Raw genomic sequence first — 19110 nt, 5'->3', positions numbered from 1 at the left:
CTAATTGCTATAAAATTCATCGTGTTATGCGGGAAACTATGCCCAATGCTACAATCTTCCCAGTTATTGAAAAGGTGGGGGAAAATAATCCGTGGACTTTAAACGTGACATTGTAACGTGATGAGAATTTTATTGCCTTTTTTTAATAGAATAGAATATATATTTTTTATGCTCTGGACATCACCCTAGGAGTAAAAAGCACAATTTACAATGATAAGTTCATCAAAAAGCTAATTAGATGCATCACAAATCAAACGCAATTATAAACGTTGGAACAGTATGATACAGAAATAATAACGAGATAACAAAGAAGCAAGTATTTCAGATAAATAATATACGTAATATGCAGGCTGTATTATATTGATCAGAATTAAATATTGCTTTTGCATTGAGTTTAGCCATTTATAATTTATATTTGAATGGAGCACTTCTGTTTTACACTCTCTGGGAGGGAATTCTAAAACTTGCCGTAGCGAGAAACTGGCAAAACATTTCTGGTAGACACTTGTACGTCAAATTGGATTATGTAAAAAAAAAAGTCCTTTGTGCGAGATGTCATCTGAGTGGTTTATCATCTATTATTTAACATTTCTCTAAGAAAATTAGGAATTCTCGTCTTAAAAATATTTATAATCTAAAAATATTAATCTTGAGGATTAAAATTAAATATTAAATTAAATTTAAAATCTTGTGGATTCAACGAAGGAAAGTTCAGGAAAATTTTCCGCATGTATGATTATTTACACCTTTTAGTGGATGATTACTCGCATTGTCTTCCTCTGGCGTTATTTCTACCGGAATAAAGGCATAAATGAATGCCTGGCGGAAGAGTATTGCAGGCTGTGTTTTATTAAGCTGAGTTTAATTTTGCTCTGCATTGAGTTAAGCCATTCGGTTATTCTGTCGAAAAAAAAATAATTTTGCACCAAGTTTTCTCATTAAATATTGCATTCTGATTCTAGTGGCTTTTGAATGACCTTCCTGCTCATACTGATGTGCATGTGGTATTTTGTATTTCGAAAATATGATCTTGCTTTTTCCAGCTGTTCAGCGTCTCAAAGGTTGCCTTTTTTGGAATTTAAAATAAGAGGAAGGTTATCCTTTTGATTTTTTATTGCATTGAGATTATCTTGGGGGCAGTTTTCGATCAGAAGTCAGGCAGGTGACCTAAGATTACGCTGTCACTACTGTTATCGGTGACAGAAACGTCGATGAAATTTCGTAACCTGTGACTGGCTCCATTCCAATTTCAAATTCCGTCTCAGGAGGTTAATTTTTAGGCCGAGGAATATTTTTTCATGGGCAGGCATTATGTAAATAGAAGTATATTTATCTATGTATTCAGAACCAATCTTCTTTTGACCCAGCTTATCTCTGATTTCATAATATCTTACATCCTTCGATCTGGAATGATTGATACAATTTTATGGAGACATAATCTCCAAGAAATACCCTCACGCACAGTTCCAGGTGGAGTTTATCGCATGCAAAATCATAGGCCAAACTTCTTTTTTTATGCTCACCTTTATTAAGGAAGTACCAATGCATCAGTAAGGAGTAATTCTTTCATGAATGCGTTATAATTTTTCATGATTGTCCTTTGAGTTCAATGTATTCTAATTATACTATTAAAATTTAATATTCCTGGAGTGGGTGACGATATATCGAGTATGCTGAATTGTTCGGGAATTTCAGGAAGCCATACTTTCTGAAACAATTAATCTTTGCGCTTAATTAAGCGAGAGCTTTGAGCTAGTATCAAAAATACGATTGCGCAATCTCATCCATTTTGGCATTTATGGTTTTAGACCATTATAATCGCACATTTTCATCCAACCTTAATTATTTACGAGTAATACCCTTAAACATCTAGTTTATTAAATAAAATGTCGAAAAGGCTGGATGCGCGAGAAAAACAGTTTTATGGCAACTGAAAAGTGCATCCAAAAAAGTTTGCGTTGCCACGGCTCAGTAACTAAGGAGTTGCGACCCCAACGACCATGCGACCATGTCTATGGACAAAAATGCTTAAAATGGTCTCCCTTCCCACCTCCTGAAGTATTGCAGATTCCTCATGAAACACCTTGCACATAACCTCCACTTTTTCTCAATTTAACTATTATTATACCTTACTGCCTATAAAACAATTCGATTTAATGAGCTCGCATATTAACCAACGTAAGTGAGTAATGATGCACACTAATGATCGAATGAATAGACGATATACCTTGAACATCGGATTTGAATATCTGGGCATTTAAACCTACGACCGATGTGAGGCGCTGGTTCATTAGCCCTTTCGGTTGAGGAAGAGAGGTAAAGGTAGCTCCAGAGAGATTTTAACTTTTATGAAAATTTATTGTTTTTCGTATATTTTATGAAAAAATACAATGAAACAATGATAAGTTTTGATGTTTTTCATTCCAGCTCTGTAACGAAATAACATTATTTCTGCACCGTATTGAAAACAAACGATGCACTATGTACGATAATGGAATGAAGTTTTTGTAGAAGTTTATGTTCACTCCTTGGTAAATAATGCGAAGAACTTCGTAATCTAATTGCTTATCTGAATTCTACACGTCTAAAAATTATATTATCAGTGAAATAGTGCACTTATCGCGAGCTATTTCTCAAATTCTTCTACTGCTTTGTTTCATTGTTCTTCACTCCATCATGGTGACCCGAATTGGAAAGCTGAGAGTGTCGTAAAATAAAAAGTATTATATTAATTATCGTCTTCAATTAAAGCTCAACATCCCTAGCTCTAATCACCCGCCCCTGATGTGGTTTGGAGAAAAAATATAAGTGCAAACTTATGTAAAACCAGCACAATAATTTATACGTATTGCCACATATTTAACACAGAAAAGTCCATTACGATCAGACCAATCAGTACCAAATCAGTCATCATTTACAAATAATGGCAACCATATGAGGCTCCCGCTGCTGTGGAAACTTGGGGATTTTGATGAATGGTTATTTTCCATAGAAAGTATGGTTACTCATTCCAAGTTAAATGAACTATTTTAATATTAAACACTTGCTGAAGGTTTCTAAATGATGAAGAATTTAATAAATATGAAGCTCATATTTATTAAATTCTTTCAAATTAAATCGCCTCTTCAAATCATAACTTTTTTGGTTATTTTCTAATACGTTTCAATACTTTGTCACACTGATTGCACAATGACCCTAAGTAGTTATGAAATAATGGATAAATGGATTCCAACGGGACGATGTGGTGAAACAAACATTGAATATGTAATTTTGATCGGTGATAGCCTTTATGAAGCTACTCATTCCGTCAGAAGTGAGTTCATTAATACTTACCTCAATGTAAAGAAAAAAATCCCAGTAAAAGGGATATTCACAAAACACCTGGGAGTATGAATATTAATCAAAATGCAACCGCAGCAGGAAAGGGAGGAGGGCCGAATTGAAATGCTGGTGTCTGCAGTAAATGCTAATCAGAGTAAGCAGTCATGTAAAAGTAGCAGATGTGTGCAAAATTGATTTTCTTTGCAACTTCATTTTTCGATTGTCTATAAGTGCGATGAAGTACCGAATTCGTGATTACCATCTTCCTCGTTATTGCCAATACATATGTGTAGAAATTTTTTAATTCGTTTATTGAAAGAAATCAGATGAGATGCGTAAATACTCACGCTTTTGAAGCATGAACTATTTTTTTACTGCCTACATTTTTCCCTGATTGGAGTAGTATTTGCACATAAATTCACATCGAGTATTAAGACCTGGTGTGGGTTCTTTAGAAGCAAACATTCCGGTCGAGTAACAAGTTGCCCGACAAAAATCAAGAATATAATATGTTCCCAATTATTCCGGCCTCCTTAGCACGTATTCAGAAGGTCATACTTGATGAGATAATCCGGGATATCTGCTTCAAACAGAATGCAGAAAGAGTCTGTCAACGCGGAGGCCCGCTGTACAGCTTGAATGATTGGGCTTAGCGCTAATTGAACGAGGAGACATTCATCCTGAGAGGCTCATGTTGGGGAAAAATGACCAGAGGCCGTTAATTGACATTTGAGTCATTGAGGAACATTTGGTTCTGCGTTTTAGCTCCGCGTTGAGATTAGTCCGAGCGTTGATTATCCTCGTTTGCGGATCATGACGGAAAATTCATGCACGAAGACAAAAATATCATGAATTCAATGTAGTGACTTTTGAAAAATGCTGATGTCTCTATTATTTTACATGCAATTAATTACTGAAAAATTCCTGGCATCAAGATGCTTTTTATTACAGTTTAAATATCTCACCTTTTTGTTCGGATTGTGATTCCCCCTCCCCCCCCCCCCATTATTTCTAACGATAAAATTAATTTTATTAGTCTATGTGTGTAACACGGGGTATTCCCTTGAATAATGCTCCACTAAAAATTTATGAATACATATAATTCAGTTTAAGTAATGTCCCTCAAATAGTAATGTGCATTTTTCAATGTGCTGATTCTAGAATCAAATGTGGAGACCATCGAAAAGATTAGGTCCTCCTTATATTTTTCAATGCCTCTCCCTTCGCAATAATTACTTAGGAATGCCTTTTGGAATGGCATGTCATTTAAAAACCGATCGATTAGTAAATTATTTTATTTTCGTGAGCCAATGATTAAAGAGGAAAACGTTGAAATTTTAATTCCTTTGATTTTTTTGGATGATATAATTGATTGATGCACGCATGATTGAATTGTCTTAAGCAGAGAATGGAAGAAAATAGCAAAAAATTTAGTGGTGAAAACTAGAAAACTTGCTAGCTCGGAATAAAGTCCTATAAATTATTCCTCGATCATAGGCGGTTAGATAAACCTGCTACGTTTTTATTTGTTGTTAATGACCAAATTGAAGAAGATATTTTTAAGGAAATGGATCATATCTTTTGAAAGTTTGTTGCCGGCCTCAGTGGCGGCGGGTGAGAGTCCTCGCCTGCCAAACTGAAGGTCGCGGGTTCGAGTCCCGCGTGGGTAGAATACTCCTGCCCAGGGCATGGATGTCAGTTATCGTATATCGTCGTTATGTTCTATCCCACCGTTGTAAAGGCCAATCATTGCTGTTTTCGTGGTTAAGAAAATAAGAAATTATTCCTACATTGTACAAACGTGGCTTAAATAACGAATATCAACTTATTTAAGTTTTACTTAGTTTTCATCGCTTATATTCTCGCGAATGGTCTTCATGATGATAAATTTTGCGATGCATGATGAATCTTCGTATTTGCCAGGCGATAGAATCCAATTTTTTTTTAACATCACTAGCTTAATTTTAGTATTTTCTATATTACGAGTAAGTATTTTCACATTTTCAGGCATATAAATAGCAAATTAGTGGATTTGGGGTGTTTGAAACTTTCCCTGCTAAGTTACCATGGGAATTTAAGAACTTGCTTAACATAATGGCAAAGTGGCTTTGGAGGTCAAAGGCCAATGTAGGTCAATTCCAGCTCGAGGGGAAATATTCCCTTTTTTATTAATATGAAATGAGTTTATTTCGTAAAATTCCCAGCTTAAGCATGACTAGGTGAAATTTGATTGATGTTTCGTTCTAATTTCCTTGCAGATTTTGGTGAAATGCCCTGGTTTCCGCGCAAGATTGATGATCTGGATATGGCTCAACGAGTGCTCATGTACGGTTCCGACTTAGACGCAGACCATCCTGTGAGTACCGATTCCCTCCTTGTTTCCGGATTCCTTAACATGAGCCTTTGAACAATGTTTTCGTGTTATTGTACATTTAACCCTTTTATAGCTGAAGGAGTTAAATTTCTTTGGAGAACTTGGGATTTTGCAAATGAATAGGGTATTTTGGGGAAATTAGGTCATTTTATGGAATAAACCAGACAAATTGAATTGTCCTTAAATTTCTCGGGATCGGGTTGGTGTGGTGGTTAGACTGTTGGCTTTCCAGCCTGTGGGCTAGGGTTCAAATCTTGGCGCTGGCATAAAATGTTCAGAGACTGCCCGATACCAGCTTAAGTGCTGTGTAGAGGGCATAACAAGCGCAACATTCTGTCCGTCGGATAAGACGTGACCCCCTTGGCACCTTTCGTCAAGAGCAGGTTAATGCCGACGCCGGGTTTTCCTCCACTCTTCCTTCCATTCCCTTCCCTTCATGGCGCAAATTACCTCAGCTGCCGGTCGTCTCCTCAAAATATCAAACCTTAAATTTCTCCAAGATTGTTTTAGCTGTGATTTTTTTTGCTAATTCATTATTTATCACTTTTTCTTCAGGGTTTTAAAGATCCTGTTTACAGAAAAAGAAGGGAACATTTTGCTGACATTGCTAACTCTTACAAATAGTAAGTACATTATCTTTACCACCTTTCTCTTTACATTTCACCTGATCTATACGCCGAGCTTCCAATAACTATCATTCATTAATTCTGTCTATGAATTATTTGTTTACACTTTAATGTGAACTCGTGCCCCTAACATTTGAAATTCGTTGATTCTCCATTATCATAGCCAATTTCAACGGGTTTTTTTGCCATTTCACTCCATCGTTCAACTTCTGAAGGTTGTTTGTGTTGTGTTTTTATTAATGTGTTGATTACTGGCGATCTCCCTTGCTGCTGTTCTTGTAGCACCACCGACATTTGCTGCAGGTCCAAGACTTATTTCCATGCAGCTTTTTATCACTGGAATGAGGCCTTAGTTGTCCGGCGTTAACATCATAGCCCTATTGCACGGTGTAAATCATATCTATATGAGAGCGTTTCTACGTAACTGTCATACTAGGGTTCAAAAATTCAATTTGAGGTAAATGGACCGTTCAAAATCCTGATATGGTGTAAATATTCCAAATTTTAATAATCCGTACCTGTTTCTCCCCATACTCCAACCATTTTTTACGAAAACGCCGCGGAATTGAGCTCTCGTATCACAAGAGCAAATGATTCCGTTTACAGAGCCATTGTATTACTGAAGATTACGCAACTAAGATAAGATTTTTCTATGAAAATTTACAGTTAACCATTCTCCCCAATCATGACTGTGTCTTACCAATCCATTTCATCAATACTTGAAAGCCACATGGTCATGCAGAGGAATGTAACGCAACAGTGCGTCGTTTTGGTGTCAGTCAGTGACGATTGACATACATTTTTTTCCGCTGACCAAAATCGAGGGATGCGGGAGATAAATCGTTTCGTATCCAAATCAAGTCCATCCCAAGGATGAAAGATCAGAATAAAAAAATTCCCCAGTATTCACCGTTTTTGTTCCGAGGGCCGTCACTGACTGACATTTTAACCTGTGGTATTGCTCAAGTTTCAAATTTTGGTGCGTGCGCTTCATTGGCCCCGACTGGTACACTAAATTTGTGGCATAATATGTTCCTCGAGTAATAATGTTATATCAGTTTTATTTTTCTTGGTAAATTGTTTGTTTATGCAGCGGAATATTTTATTTTTTTGCCAATTGTTGACTTCGGCATGCCGCGTATCACCGTCACCTTCATTGTCGTCGCGTCGCTTCGGTACGTTTGTTGTGAAAGCGGGGCATAGGAGCAGAATGGTTGTTGAGATCTGAAATCCTTACTTGTAACATATGTCAGGATTTATTAAGATGGCAAAGACGGGAGCAGAGACAGCGCGAGCATCGTGAGAGGAAAAAGTAAAGAGGTGAACGCGAGGAATTAAACAGGAAGAATAGAGAGCGGCAATGAAGTCGTAACAGATCATGGAAAGGGTGGTGTTGATGTAGCTGGGGGCAAAGGCAGAAACAAGACCTGGGAAGCTTTTAAGTCGGGTTCTCCTGTAATAAATGCAGTATGAGTGTGTAATTAAAACAGCATGAAAATAAAATTTGCAGAGATCCCTGGACGGCATTTCTGCCTCCAATGAAATGCTGGACTAACAGTGGCACGGCATTTCACCCATTCGGAACACAATCTTTGTTCACCATGTGGAGTTAGTTGCTATAAATATAATTAAGATGTCTCCTTACGCAATAGATCATAGTGCTAGGAGTACTCACCATTTTAAGCGAGAATATAGAAATCGAAGCAAAATTACTGGATAAAATACATACTATGTGCTTATGTTTCAGTGGGGTAGCCAGGAATTTCGTTCAGGGGGGGTCTAACACAGGGGGAAAATGTTTTAAAAACAGGGTACTAGGTAGAGGGTTCTAAACTAATTTTAACACTATTTTCTGAAGGAAAATAATTGTGTTTTTCTTTTGTGAAAATAATTTCGGGGGGGGAGGGGTCCGGACCCCCTGGACATACCCCTGGCTATGCAACTGTATTGTTTCTTTTAAATAAATTTCTGTGTTCAATATACATATATTTTGTAATGCTCATTCCATGAAAAAGAAAAGTTAACACGCATCAAATCACATGTGTCAGTCAGTGACCATTCCCGTCAGTCAGTGACGCTCCATTTTTATGGCCAAAGAGAGGAAAACATTACTTACACAAAGTCACGATTTTGCATACGTTTGGGCAACACTTAGAACTATTTAACGTATTTCGTGGATTTTCTTTATCTTGCATAATTTCAGAGCAATGCGAAGAAATGTGACAACGTCACAAAACGGAGTTTCATTTTTGTCAGTCAGTGACGACGACTTTGAAGTTTAAAATCTCCGGTTCTACTGGGGTCACAGGGTGGTACCATAGCCAGTATATGCTTTCACTAACTTGTTTTTGGTGTAATCCTCCAGAAATTTCCTAAATTGATTTGTATTAAGTCAAAGGGGAAATACATGAACAAAAACAGGGTGTAACGGTCAGTCAGTGACGCGTAGAAACGCTCATGAATGTATATTTTGCAATGATCTAAATTGGAGAATTATTTAGCGATGTGCAGTAGAAATGAGGAGAAAGATTTTTGCAATCTAGCTGAGATAATCTTTGAATCGAAAATATTTTAACGCGTCAGAGAAATCAATTCTATTTTAATTATGATAATTAACCTATATTTTGAATCCAAAATAAGGAGAATAAAGAGTGAAATTCAAAAGGTTAAATAATCACGTCTTACCAGCTGACAACATAATCGGAAGATCCGCAATGAAATTAAAGTAAGCTGGTGACTATTGAACTCTCGGAAGTGATTTTAAATATAATTGAAACTTTTTGGTTGATGCTTTCAAATTTGTAAATGGAGTATTTATGGGATTTATGTTCGTGTTAACATATATATTTCTCGGTTTCACGCGGCTTATCCCCAGTGGTCAACCCATACCAAAAGTGCAGTACACTCCGGAAGAAATCCGCACATGGTGAGTACTGTTTCAATTTTTTTCTACGTACGTTCCCCTTCGGCTGTAGTATTTATCACTCAATGGCCAACATGTTTTTTTAGTTGAGTGCCATTCTCTGAAAATTTCGGCTCCGTGTATAATTGATGGCATATGCTTGTATCAGAATAAAATGAAGTGCATGAGATAGCTTTAAAACGCATTTTCATTTAGGTCAGGAAAACTTGTCCCCTTCAGTTGAATAAGTGTTGTGCTTTATTCGAATTAGAGGAAACCCAAACATTTTTTTATGTAATTGAAGTTTTTATATACAATTGCGGCATACGTTCACATGTCCGATTACTTATGTGAATAAAAGTACTAAATGTGCTAAATTAAAGTTTCGTCCGATATTGATTACCATAAATTTGTAGCCGCTGGCGGCCGGTGGTAATGTGAGATTGATATCATCATTATTTCTCTGCGAGATGTGCAATGTACAACCGAAATCATTTGGAGTTTATTATATGAAAGCATAACTGCAAAAAGAGCACCTAATTTCATCTACATTAGGCTATTGCGTAAATAAAAGCTTTATAATGTAATTGAATAGGACGCTTACGCGGAGTGTCAAATACGAATTTAGTTTTTGGGTACTCTTCCGTGTGTATTTATGTATGATGACGATACATTTTCCTGCCGCTACAATCAGTGAAACAAATTACTATTACAAATGATCCTAAGCGGAAGAGAACCCGGGAAACTCAATAAAAATCTAGTTGTTTCTTTCAATTTTTTGAAACAGTTTTACTGCATGTTGCACTTACTGAACCATTTAGTGGCCGCAGGATTAAAATTTCTATGTAGCCTGTGTTCAATTATTATGAGTCAGCATTCTTAGAACGTTCCACTGCTAGTACGCAATTCTCTTGATAAGGGTAATTCTTACTTAAGCATACTACCGAAAATTAGTTTAAAAAATGGTATCCTTCTATGAAACTAAGAAAAATTAGGATGAGTAACATGCTAATTAGTAAATAAACATCTATTAACCTATTTCTTTCTAAATATTTGAGCTGACTGCAATGACATTTATATTAAATGAACGCAATTATTTTGACCTTTATGACTTAGGGCAGTAATTTCTAATTACTCAAAATGTTAGAGTAATGAGATATTTTCAATTAATGTATTTCAATTTAATGTTATAAGTACCTTGATTTGAACATTTTTTCGTGAAGCCATTGTCAAATTGCTTATGCGATGGATGCAGTAAAACTATCTGCTCCATATTTTTCTAATGTTTCCGCATTACAGACAACGTATAAATTTGGTAGTTAGACTACGTAAAGGATGACTTGGAAATAGATAGTTACATTTACCTTATCAAAGAGAGGGCATAATTTCGTGAGGCTGAACAAGATATGAATAAAACAACATTTGAAAAACTTTAAGTTATGACCAACTTTGACGATTGTTGGTTTCCCATCCGCATTCGACAATGTCATAGCAATTGTTATCATCGAGGCTAAAAACCGTCCGTAGGGATGCGCTCGAAGTGTGACCGTAACTGCTGACAGTTCTATTGTTCCCGTGTAGAGCATCGGGATAGGCGCCTAATTTTAACTGCGCGACCTAGTTGCGGCTCGTCGCTCTCGCTACTGCCGCCAACCCGTCCGCGATCGGATCCCATCAACTCCGCACACAATGGAGCGAGAAGGCAGGGTACGACGTGGTACGGGTGGATATGGGAAATGGACTTTTTCGTGCGGAGGCTATGATATACAATGAAAAACGATTTTCACGTACCAAAAAAATCCTAAAAAAATATTATATTTTTTAAATCCATTGTTTCCTAGTATTGGTAGGCAACCGATTGATGAGTGCATTTGCGCCGTGAAAGCTGCGCGTAAGGGAGTTAACGACTGTGAATGGATCGATTATCGATTTTTTTGCTGGTATACCTCCCACCTATTTAAAGGATGATTGCTATGATGTTCATTAAGTATAACGGAATACACAGTGGTAGTTTCAGATGAATTCTAGGTGGGCGGGCGCAGCAGTTACGAGCAGGTGCACAGCTACTAATTAAGGCTAGGCGGGTTTAGGTGTAGCTAATACTAGGGGGTATGGATTACGGGAGGTGCGGGTGCCTCCCCCAGAAAATTTTTGAGACAAATGGTTCAAAATTGTGAGTTTTACGGCTTTCTGAGGGATATTTTATTAATCCTTACACTATTCTACAATTAGTATTTATCCAATTAAGTAAAATGGATTAAATTTTAAAATTTCTCTGATATCTGGGGGATTTTATCCCCTAAAGTCCCCCCCTCGTTGCGCCACTAGTTACGAGGGAATCATAATCTAAGGAAAAATTATGAAAATTTCGTAGAGGAAGACCAAGGGAGAAGTGGCAAAGACATATCAAGAAGGACAGGGAAAAAGAGGTAAAAGAACTTGCTTGTGATAGGGAGACATAGAGGTCTGCAGTGTACCTATTTTGGTTCGCTATATTATGTAGGTATGGATAAAAATGTGTTATTTGAGTTACTGTCATTGAAAAATTCGTTTGTCAGAATAATGACGACAAAACTCACTCTAACCTGAGCAAATTGCGTTTTCTGCCTTTACTTCACTGAGATAGCAATAGTCATTTTCTCGCAGCGCATATAAATTTTCTCCGGTTACAAATGCGATATGCTCCGCCAGAGATCCGAATTGCTGTGGTAGAACAGTCATTTGTTGATTTGGTTGTCAGTTGCTGACCCAGCTTAATTGTTTGCAACCGTAACATGAGTAATTGCGGCGCTGGAATGCGTTATTTCAGCGAATTATCGGTGCCGATGATAAAATGTCTGCTGAATATGTAGAGGGATTCACACTGAATATTATTGTCATTTTGTGCGGGCTTTTACGTACTATGTTGTCCAGTAGGGATAAAAATTTGTCAAATGCAGTCTAAATCTGAAAACAATTAACATTTATTAATAGTTGTATAATGCCATAGAAAAATAATACCGTAATGAACAAAATAAATTATATGCGAAAGATATCTAATAATCGCTCAAAGTTTCACAAGACCGAAAATTTACATCCATTTTCTTATTATTGAATTATATAGACACGGCATTTGGATCTCCGGAGTCTAATTAATCTCGATGATCAAAAGACAGTTTCTTCGCAATGCTGACTTCCTTTTCAAACAAGGAGTACCTTAGTTTAAGAATACTGGGACTATAGCCACGGTGATATCTTTACGGAGTCACCCTCAATGCACAAATTGTGCGAAAAATCAACAGAGAAAAAATCATTCGCCTTGACCAGGATTCGAACCCGGATCCCCCGATTTCCGGTCAAGTGCTTTGGGCAGTTAAGCTACCGAGGCTTTTTCGCACAATTTGTGCATTGCGGGTGACTTCGTAAAGATATCACCGTAGCAAGTCCAGGCATTCTTAAATTAGTCAAGAGCGAAATTGGTCAAAGTTCGGACTTTGCTCTCCAACTCTGGCGCTGTGCGTACGATATGGACTACTTTGAGTTCGTATCCTGGTCAAGGCGAATGATTTTTTCTCTGTGGATTTTTTGCACAAGGAGTACCTTCCCTTACATTCCCAGTAACTTCTCGAATCAGGTATACTTGAAGAAAAATATCCACTTTGGAGCCATCATCACACGAAGACACTTTAATACTTATTTCTCAATATTTTCACTTGCTCTCTACTCCAAAAACACTCATTTTTTCCTCTTTATTTTTAACGTAAATTATGGCGTTGCTATTTATTGTTGAACCATTTTTTTCTTCAGCTGTTCTTCGCGACGTATTTCTCAGGATATAGAACGCCCGATTTAGTCTAAGGAATCAGTGCCTCATGTCCTTAGCACTAATGGAAGAATAGAATTTTCATTTATATATTATGAATGTGTTCGCTCGGTCGTATAAAATTGGGTTTTCCTTCGTTTAGGACGAAAATAAATTTCCCTTTTCTGAGAAGTGTCTTCAGCGTCCGATCCTCTTAAGTGAACCTAATTTGGAAGCCACAAAAATGCTTCGTTGGAGTGAGTAATCCATTGGAGAGTTCGGCTGCTGAACTGAACGTTTTAATTTCCAATATGAAAACCTGACTGCGCCTGCATTCTTCACTCAGACAATAAAGGCCATTGGTATGAAATGGTTTTGTGTATCGGAGGAAAAATAGTCCTACAAAAATCTCTTCTTGTCATTATTCTTACTTTTCCTTTATTTAGTTTTGGTTTCTTTCTTCTACATTTACTTAACACCCTTGGTGTTTCTACCTGAGTTACTATGTGTGGTTTGTTGGATAACAATTATTCGTTTATTTCATCGCATAAAATTTGTTGACATTCAACGATGACTTTTTAAAATGTTTATTGGGTCGTAACATCATAGACCACGAAGGGTGGGTAATAAGCGAATGCCCAAAACTTGATCTTGTCTTAAGATTCAATAATTTGGCTGGCTTTATATCCTGTCTACATGGAGAATAGCAAAAGTAATGAAGAGCAAGTAAAGTTGACAGGTCACCGTTACTATGCTATCCCTCCCTAGTCCCCAGTGAAGAAGAAGGGGGAACTGTCACCGTAAAAATTTGCGAAAAATTACGAAAAATTGTAAGCCATGTCTCTAAGAAAAAGGTTATATCGGAAGCTAAGTGTTTATACCTTTAACTGTCATAGTTTCTTTGCTAGAGGTAAATAAATACCCAGATTCAGCTCTCCTTTGGGACAATTTCGGATCTCACTGAATTCACATTGGCTGCAGGAGGGCTCCTTTGACTTGAGTATCACAGTACATAGTGAAATCAGCCTCGTATCTGCTCCTCTCCACTATCACGTGCCCTCTACTTCCTTTACCCCCTCCACTTTATGTCTCTCCCCATTCCACTTCTGGCTCTCGTCACTGAGGGTCAACCGTTGTGACGACATTGCAATGCATTCAGGACCCTCAGCACCTACAGCTTAGCTAAAATTAGTTTTTTATGCCATGGAACCCCTTGAATCACCGTTCCCCGTTAATCTTACATACAGAACGTGTTGCATATTTTCCAGGATATACTCCCGCCGATGGTGATTTTATTATCACCCATTCGGTTATGGCAGATCAACGAAGAACTTTGTAAATTTAATATCAAATTCATTTATTTTCGTCTTAATTATATACGCATGCCGAATTTAATCTCAATTGGACATTGGAAAGTATGTTGCTTACCAATTACAGCATTACATCCAAGCAAACTAACAAATTTAGTAATGATAAATGAAAAAACTTTGTGTATGTCCACACTTTTAATTAGCCTAGTATTTTTGTACCTGATGTTGGCGAAGCTGATTCGCTGAAACGCGTCACACGCTCATAAAAACTGTGGACATACACAAAGTTTTTTTCATTTATCATTGCAATATGTTCCACAACATCTCACCAAACACTGTTGAATAAATTTAGTAATCTTGTCAAGGAGTGAACTAGTAATTACAAAAAGTTGCAGTAAACTTTTTAAAATTATTCTTTCCATTTGATTGTGCAGGTGTAATGTAACTGCCATTCCTTGATTCATTGAACCAAACCGTTTATTTGAAAAAAAAATAGGTTGAGAATTATGGAAGCAGAATTATTACAGGGAGCCTAAATGTTGAACCTTGGATTCTTTTGTGGTGTCTCCTCAATTTCTATAATTTTCAAGTCTTGGAATATCAGTTATGGGTTTTTGAAGTAGTGTCAAACTAAGTTTTGCATATTCCTGGGTGAGACAGTACAGTTTACAACATTTTACAAGGCAATGATGGATGAAATTTTAACTTTTTTTACCTTGAATATGAGGTCAACTCCTTTCTTAGCAAGCCATGGCAGCATAAAAAGTTTCTAAGATTCCATCATGCATTTGTGGTATGAGTGAAAAAAGAGAAGTTTTGTGGAAGCTAATTTAGTGGAAGTATTACCCATTAAATATCTTTACCAGATAATGAATTATGAAACTTATGCTGATTATATCTGGATAATAATGAAATTCTCAGTTTATATTTTCCCATAATAATGAAAATTTTGGAATTCTAAAGAAACCTCTATCTAGTTTTTTTTCTTTGTCAATCAGCAAAGCTATCAGCAGGAAAAGAAAGATACAAGCATTTTTAGATTAGGAAGTAAAATTTCACCATTCTCAGAACATTTACCTTTTTGGCATTTTTAGTTACTGAAAAAGGATCAGAGACAATGCTTGTATTGTAATAGTGCAGTAACTGAGGGGAGACTTCTGATCCAAAGTTGGTGGGTCAATTAAATCACCGTCCCTACTACCTCCAAGAGTTCTAAGCGTCATTATTGCGAATCACCCTTATGTGTTTGGGAGATCTCGTACTGTTTGAAGAGCAAATATCCAGAATCTTCCTCTGGTTCACCTCAAGTTTTACTCATTCTCCTTTCATTATTTTTTTAACTTCAAGCCCTTTTTAACTCGATAATTTTTCACCATAGTTCACAAAATTCATGCCTAAAAAATTCTGTTAAGAGCAAATAAATGGGGAACCATATTCTATCATGCTAGATTTATTCTAATGAGGATAATTTGAAAAAAAAATCAACCCTAATGCACTTTAAAATTTTCATCCATCAAAGGGGTACAGTCTTCCGTGAACTTCAAAAGCTATATGCAGTCCATGCCTGCGAAGAATACTTGGAGAATTGGCCACATCTCGTCAAGTATTGTGGTTACAGGTTGGTAAATTATGGCATGAGTCAGCATTTATTATTTACTGCCAAAAACTTATTTTTAGAGGGAGGCAGTAATATCACTCAATCACCATTATATTCTTTTCAGGGAAGATAATATTCCTCAACTGGAAGATGTCAACACCTTTCTCAAAAGTAAGGATAACCTTTTTGATTTAAAATCAATAACAAGCATGTTTTAGAGCCGGGATGGGCAAAAAGGCCGAGGAGTGTTTGAAGTACAAAATACTTTTGACTTGGATATTTGAAAAACAAACAATGAAAATTTATTTTATATACCCTAAAAATACAAAATAAATTTGTGTGGAAACTAAGAGATCTTAAAAAATATAACCTGCTTTGTCACGTTATGGATAATGGCAAACACGAAGAAAACAATTCTAACAAAAACGAAGTAATCTTTGAAGCAAAATGTTACAGAAGTGTTAACAGAGCTGCTTCAAAGGTATTTTACAATTTTTCTTTAATTTTAGAATGATAAAATACCAAAAATCTGAACATATTTGTTATATAAAATACAACATATATTCAGGTTGTGTATTTGAAATACAAAATACAATTACAAATGTATTTCAAATTCATATTTTACAATAATGCCCAGCTCTGTTTTATAGCAAGTCTATAGCATATTATCAACATTTTTTTCCATATTTCTGTGTACCAATTATTTAAAAAACATGAATTGATTTCAAAACTTTTTTTTTTCTTTTTAGGGAAGACTGGGTTTCAGCTGCGGCCAGTGGCAGGATATCTCTCTCCCAGAGATTTCCTCTCAGGATTAGCCTTCAGGGTTTTCCACTGCACTCAGTACATAAGGCATTCATCAGATCCTTTTTACACCCCAGAGCCGTAAGCAATATTTTTGTACTGTTTAATGCAAGCCTAGCCCTAAGAATTTGTCCTAAAATTTTCAAATGTTGCCATTTCTTATTTTTTACATTTGCTAATGAATTCTTATTGAACAGTCAAAACTATATGCAGTGTATTTGATCAACTTGGCTGGTGTCCTATCACCTAGTAGGATTGTCTATATATTTTGGTGAAACCAAAATGCATATTGCTTGGTTCATGTTTTATTATAAATTATGAGCTCTGGTTTGGTTGTCTGATGTGATTGGGAACCCTTTTTATTGAAATTTTAAGAATGAAAAGTTTATATTATATTTATATTGCATTATAAGTGACACCTGTTGAAGAAATTTTGTTGGCCTACCACTCTAAAGTGAATAATTCTTCTTCAACAGCTGAAAGGAAATACAAATTCCTTGTATAGTTGGTTGCAATCAAAACTTGGTTTTAATGTAGCATGATACCTACATATATTTACATTTCTTTGCAGGGATTGTTGCCATGAACTTCTGGGTCACATGCCTCTACTTGCTAATCCCAGTTTTGCTCAGTTTTCTCAAGAACTTGGTCTGGCAACATTGGGAGCTTCTGATGAAGATGTTGGACGACTCGCAACTGTAAGAAATCATTCAAACGTGTTCGTGAAATCATTGATAGAAAAAGAAGAAATATTTTTCTTATTGCATATTTTTATGTGTAGCCTATGCTAATATTTTTTATGATTTTTGATTTTATCCTTTCCCCTTGATCAAGAAAAAAATTACAATTTGTAAACTTTCTCATAAATTTTGAAGTTAAAATTGGATTACCTGAGGGTGGGGTTTGAAAGTTCAACCACCCCTTCGAATGGAGTTAAAATGGGTTTTCATCTGAGATCTTATTGAATTGTGTTTGTTTGGGGTAGCAATTAAATATGTATTGTTAAAAATTAATTAAGTGACATGATATATATCTGGCACACCTTGTAAACCTTTACACGAATTTCGATTTGCATACTTTAACTTTTCTCAGCCTCCATATTTTGGTGCCTCTACTGGCATAATATCTAGGTTTTACTGTACCTGTTAATGAATTGCTCTATTGGGTTCTATAAATTAGAATAACAACATACTGTGGCAATGATTAATCAGGATTATTGGGGTAAAGTTGTCAAATGACAACTTCCATGTTCCATTTTTTTGCTTAATTCCTTATATATTCCCTCTCTTAGTAACAGTCATAGGCGGATCCAGGGGGGGGGCACGGGGGCACGTGCCCCCCCCCAGACCCTTAAAAATATGCCAGATTTTTAATACGGTCCCATTCTGATTTCGTTCGTTTTGTATAACGAGGTATCCTTGTGCCCCCCCCTGAACAAAATCCTGGATAAGGCCGTGCTTGTGCCCCTCCCAGAAAGAAATCCTGGATCCGCCCATGGTAACAGTTGCCCGTTCTAATACATTTTCCTGTTTTTTGCCCTTCCCCAATCATAACTGGATAAGTAAGCTGTGAGGAGAGGAAAAACCTTAGAGGAAAAACACCAAAGGGAAATATTGCCTTCATGGTTCATAAATATGTTATTCATAATGAATATAAATGAGAGATAATGGCTCAAGTACAGGTTTTATTACTTTTGATGAGGTGTTTGAAGATGTGGAATATGGATGAAATGTTGACTAAGATGTGGAATGCACAGGATCAGGAAAAAGGAATAGCATTTATCTCTCCAGCTATGAGATAAAATATTTGCTATGCACTCAATGGCCTCATATAATCCACTTCTAATCATTCTTTTGGAATTAGTGGCACAAACCATTTGAATTACAAACTTAAGTCATAATATAATTTGTCATTTTTAAAAGCAAAGACATATATATGTATGTATTTCAAAATAGTAAACTATAAGTGCTTGATCTTGGGAAATATGAGGTCTCTTTTAGTATTATTTTTAATATCACAACCTAACTATGTATATACTCATAATGTATTCCAGCTATATTTCTTCACTGTGGAGTTTGGACTCTGTAAGCAAAAGGGAAAGATGAGAGTATATGGAGCAGGGCTTTTGTCATCTGTTGCTGAGTTACGTCATGCTGTATCTCTCACTCCCTGTCCTGAGGATGGAAGGGTTGTAAATGGAAATAAAAACATGAAATTGAAAAGATTTGATCCCGAAATTACCTGCAAAGAGGAATGTGTTATAACAGCATTCCAGAATTCTTACTTCTACACAGATTCCTTTGAAGAAGCCAAAGAAAAAATGAGGTATGTGGTTATGTTGTCTTTTATCATGCTAGTTTTACCTTCAAATGCAGTAGAAATTTGATAAGTGGAA

At 36.3% G+C, this 19110-nt stretch overlaps 1 protein-coding gene across 1 annotated transcript in view; it reads left to right on the top strand.

Annotated features, from left to right (window-relative positions):
• Nucleotides 1-19110, top strand: part of LOC124159321 (tryptophan 5-hydroxylase 1) — a 58044-nt gene that overhangs the window by 34860 nt on the left and 4074 nt on the right. The window contains exons 5-12 of the mRNA XM_046535064.1: nt 5580-5677; nt 6251-6318; nt 9197-9247; nt 15834-15932; nt 16036-16082; nt 16661-16796; nt 17287-17413; nt 18769-19040. Of these exons, the coding sequence (XP_046391020.1) occupies nt 5580-5677; nt 6251-6318; nt 9197-9247; nt 15834-15932; nt 16036-16082; nt 16661-16796; nt 17287-17413; nt 18769-19040 (898 nt within the window). The remainder of the gene's footprint in view (nt 1-5579; nt 5678-6250; nt 6319-9196; nt 9248-15833; nt 15933-16035; nt 16083-16660; nt 16797-17286; nt 17414-18768; nt 19041-19110) is intronic.

This window comes from Ischnura elegans, chromosome 5 (assembly GCF_921293095.1).
Source record: "Ischnura elegans chromosome 5, ioIscEleg1.1, whole genome shotgun sequence".
Classification (NCBI taxonomy): domain Eukaryota; kingdom Metazoa; phylum Arthropoda; class Insecta; order Odonata; family Coenagrionidae; genus Ischnura; species Ischnura elegans.
This window is presented reverse-complemented; position numbering and strand designations above follow the sequence as displayed.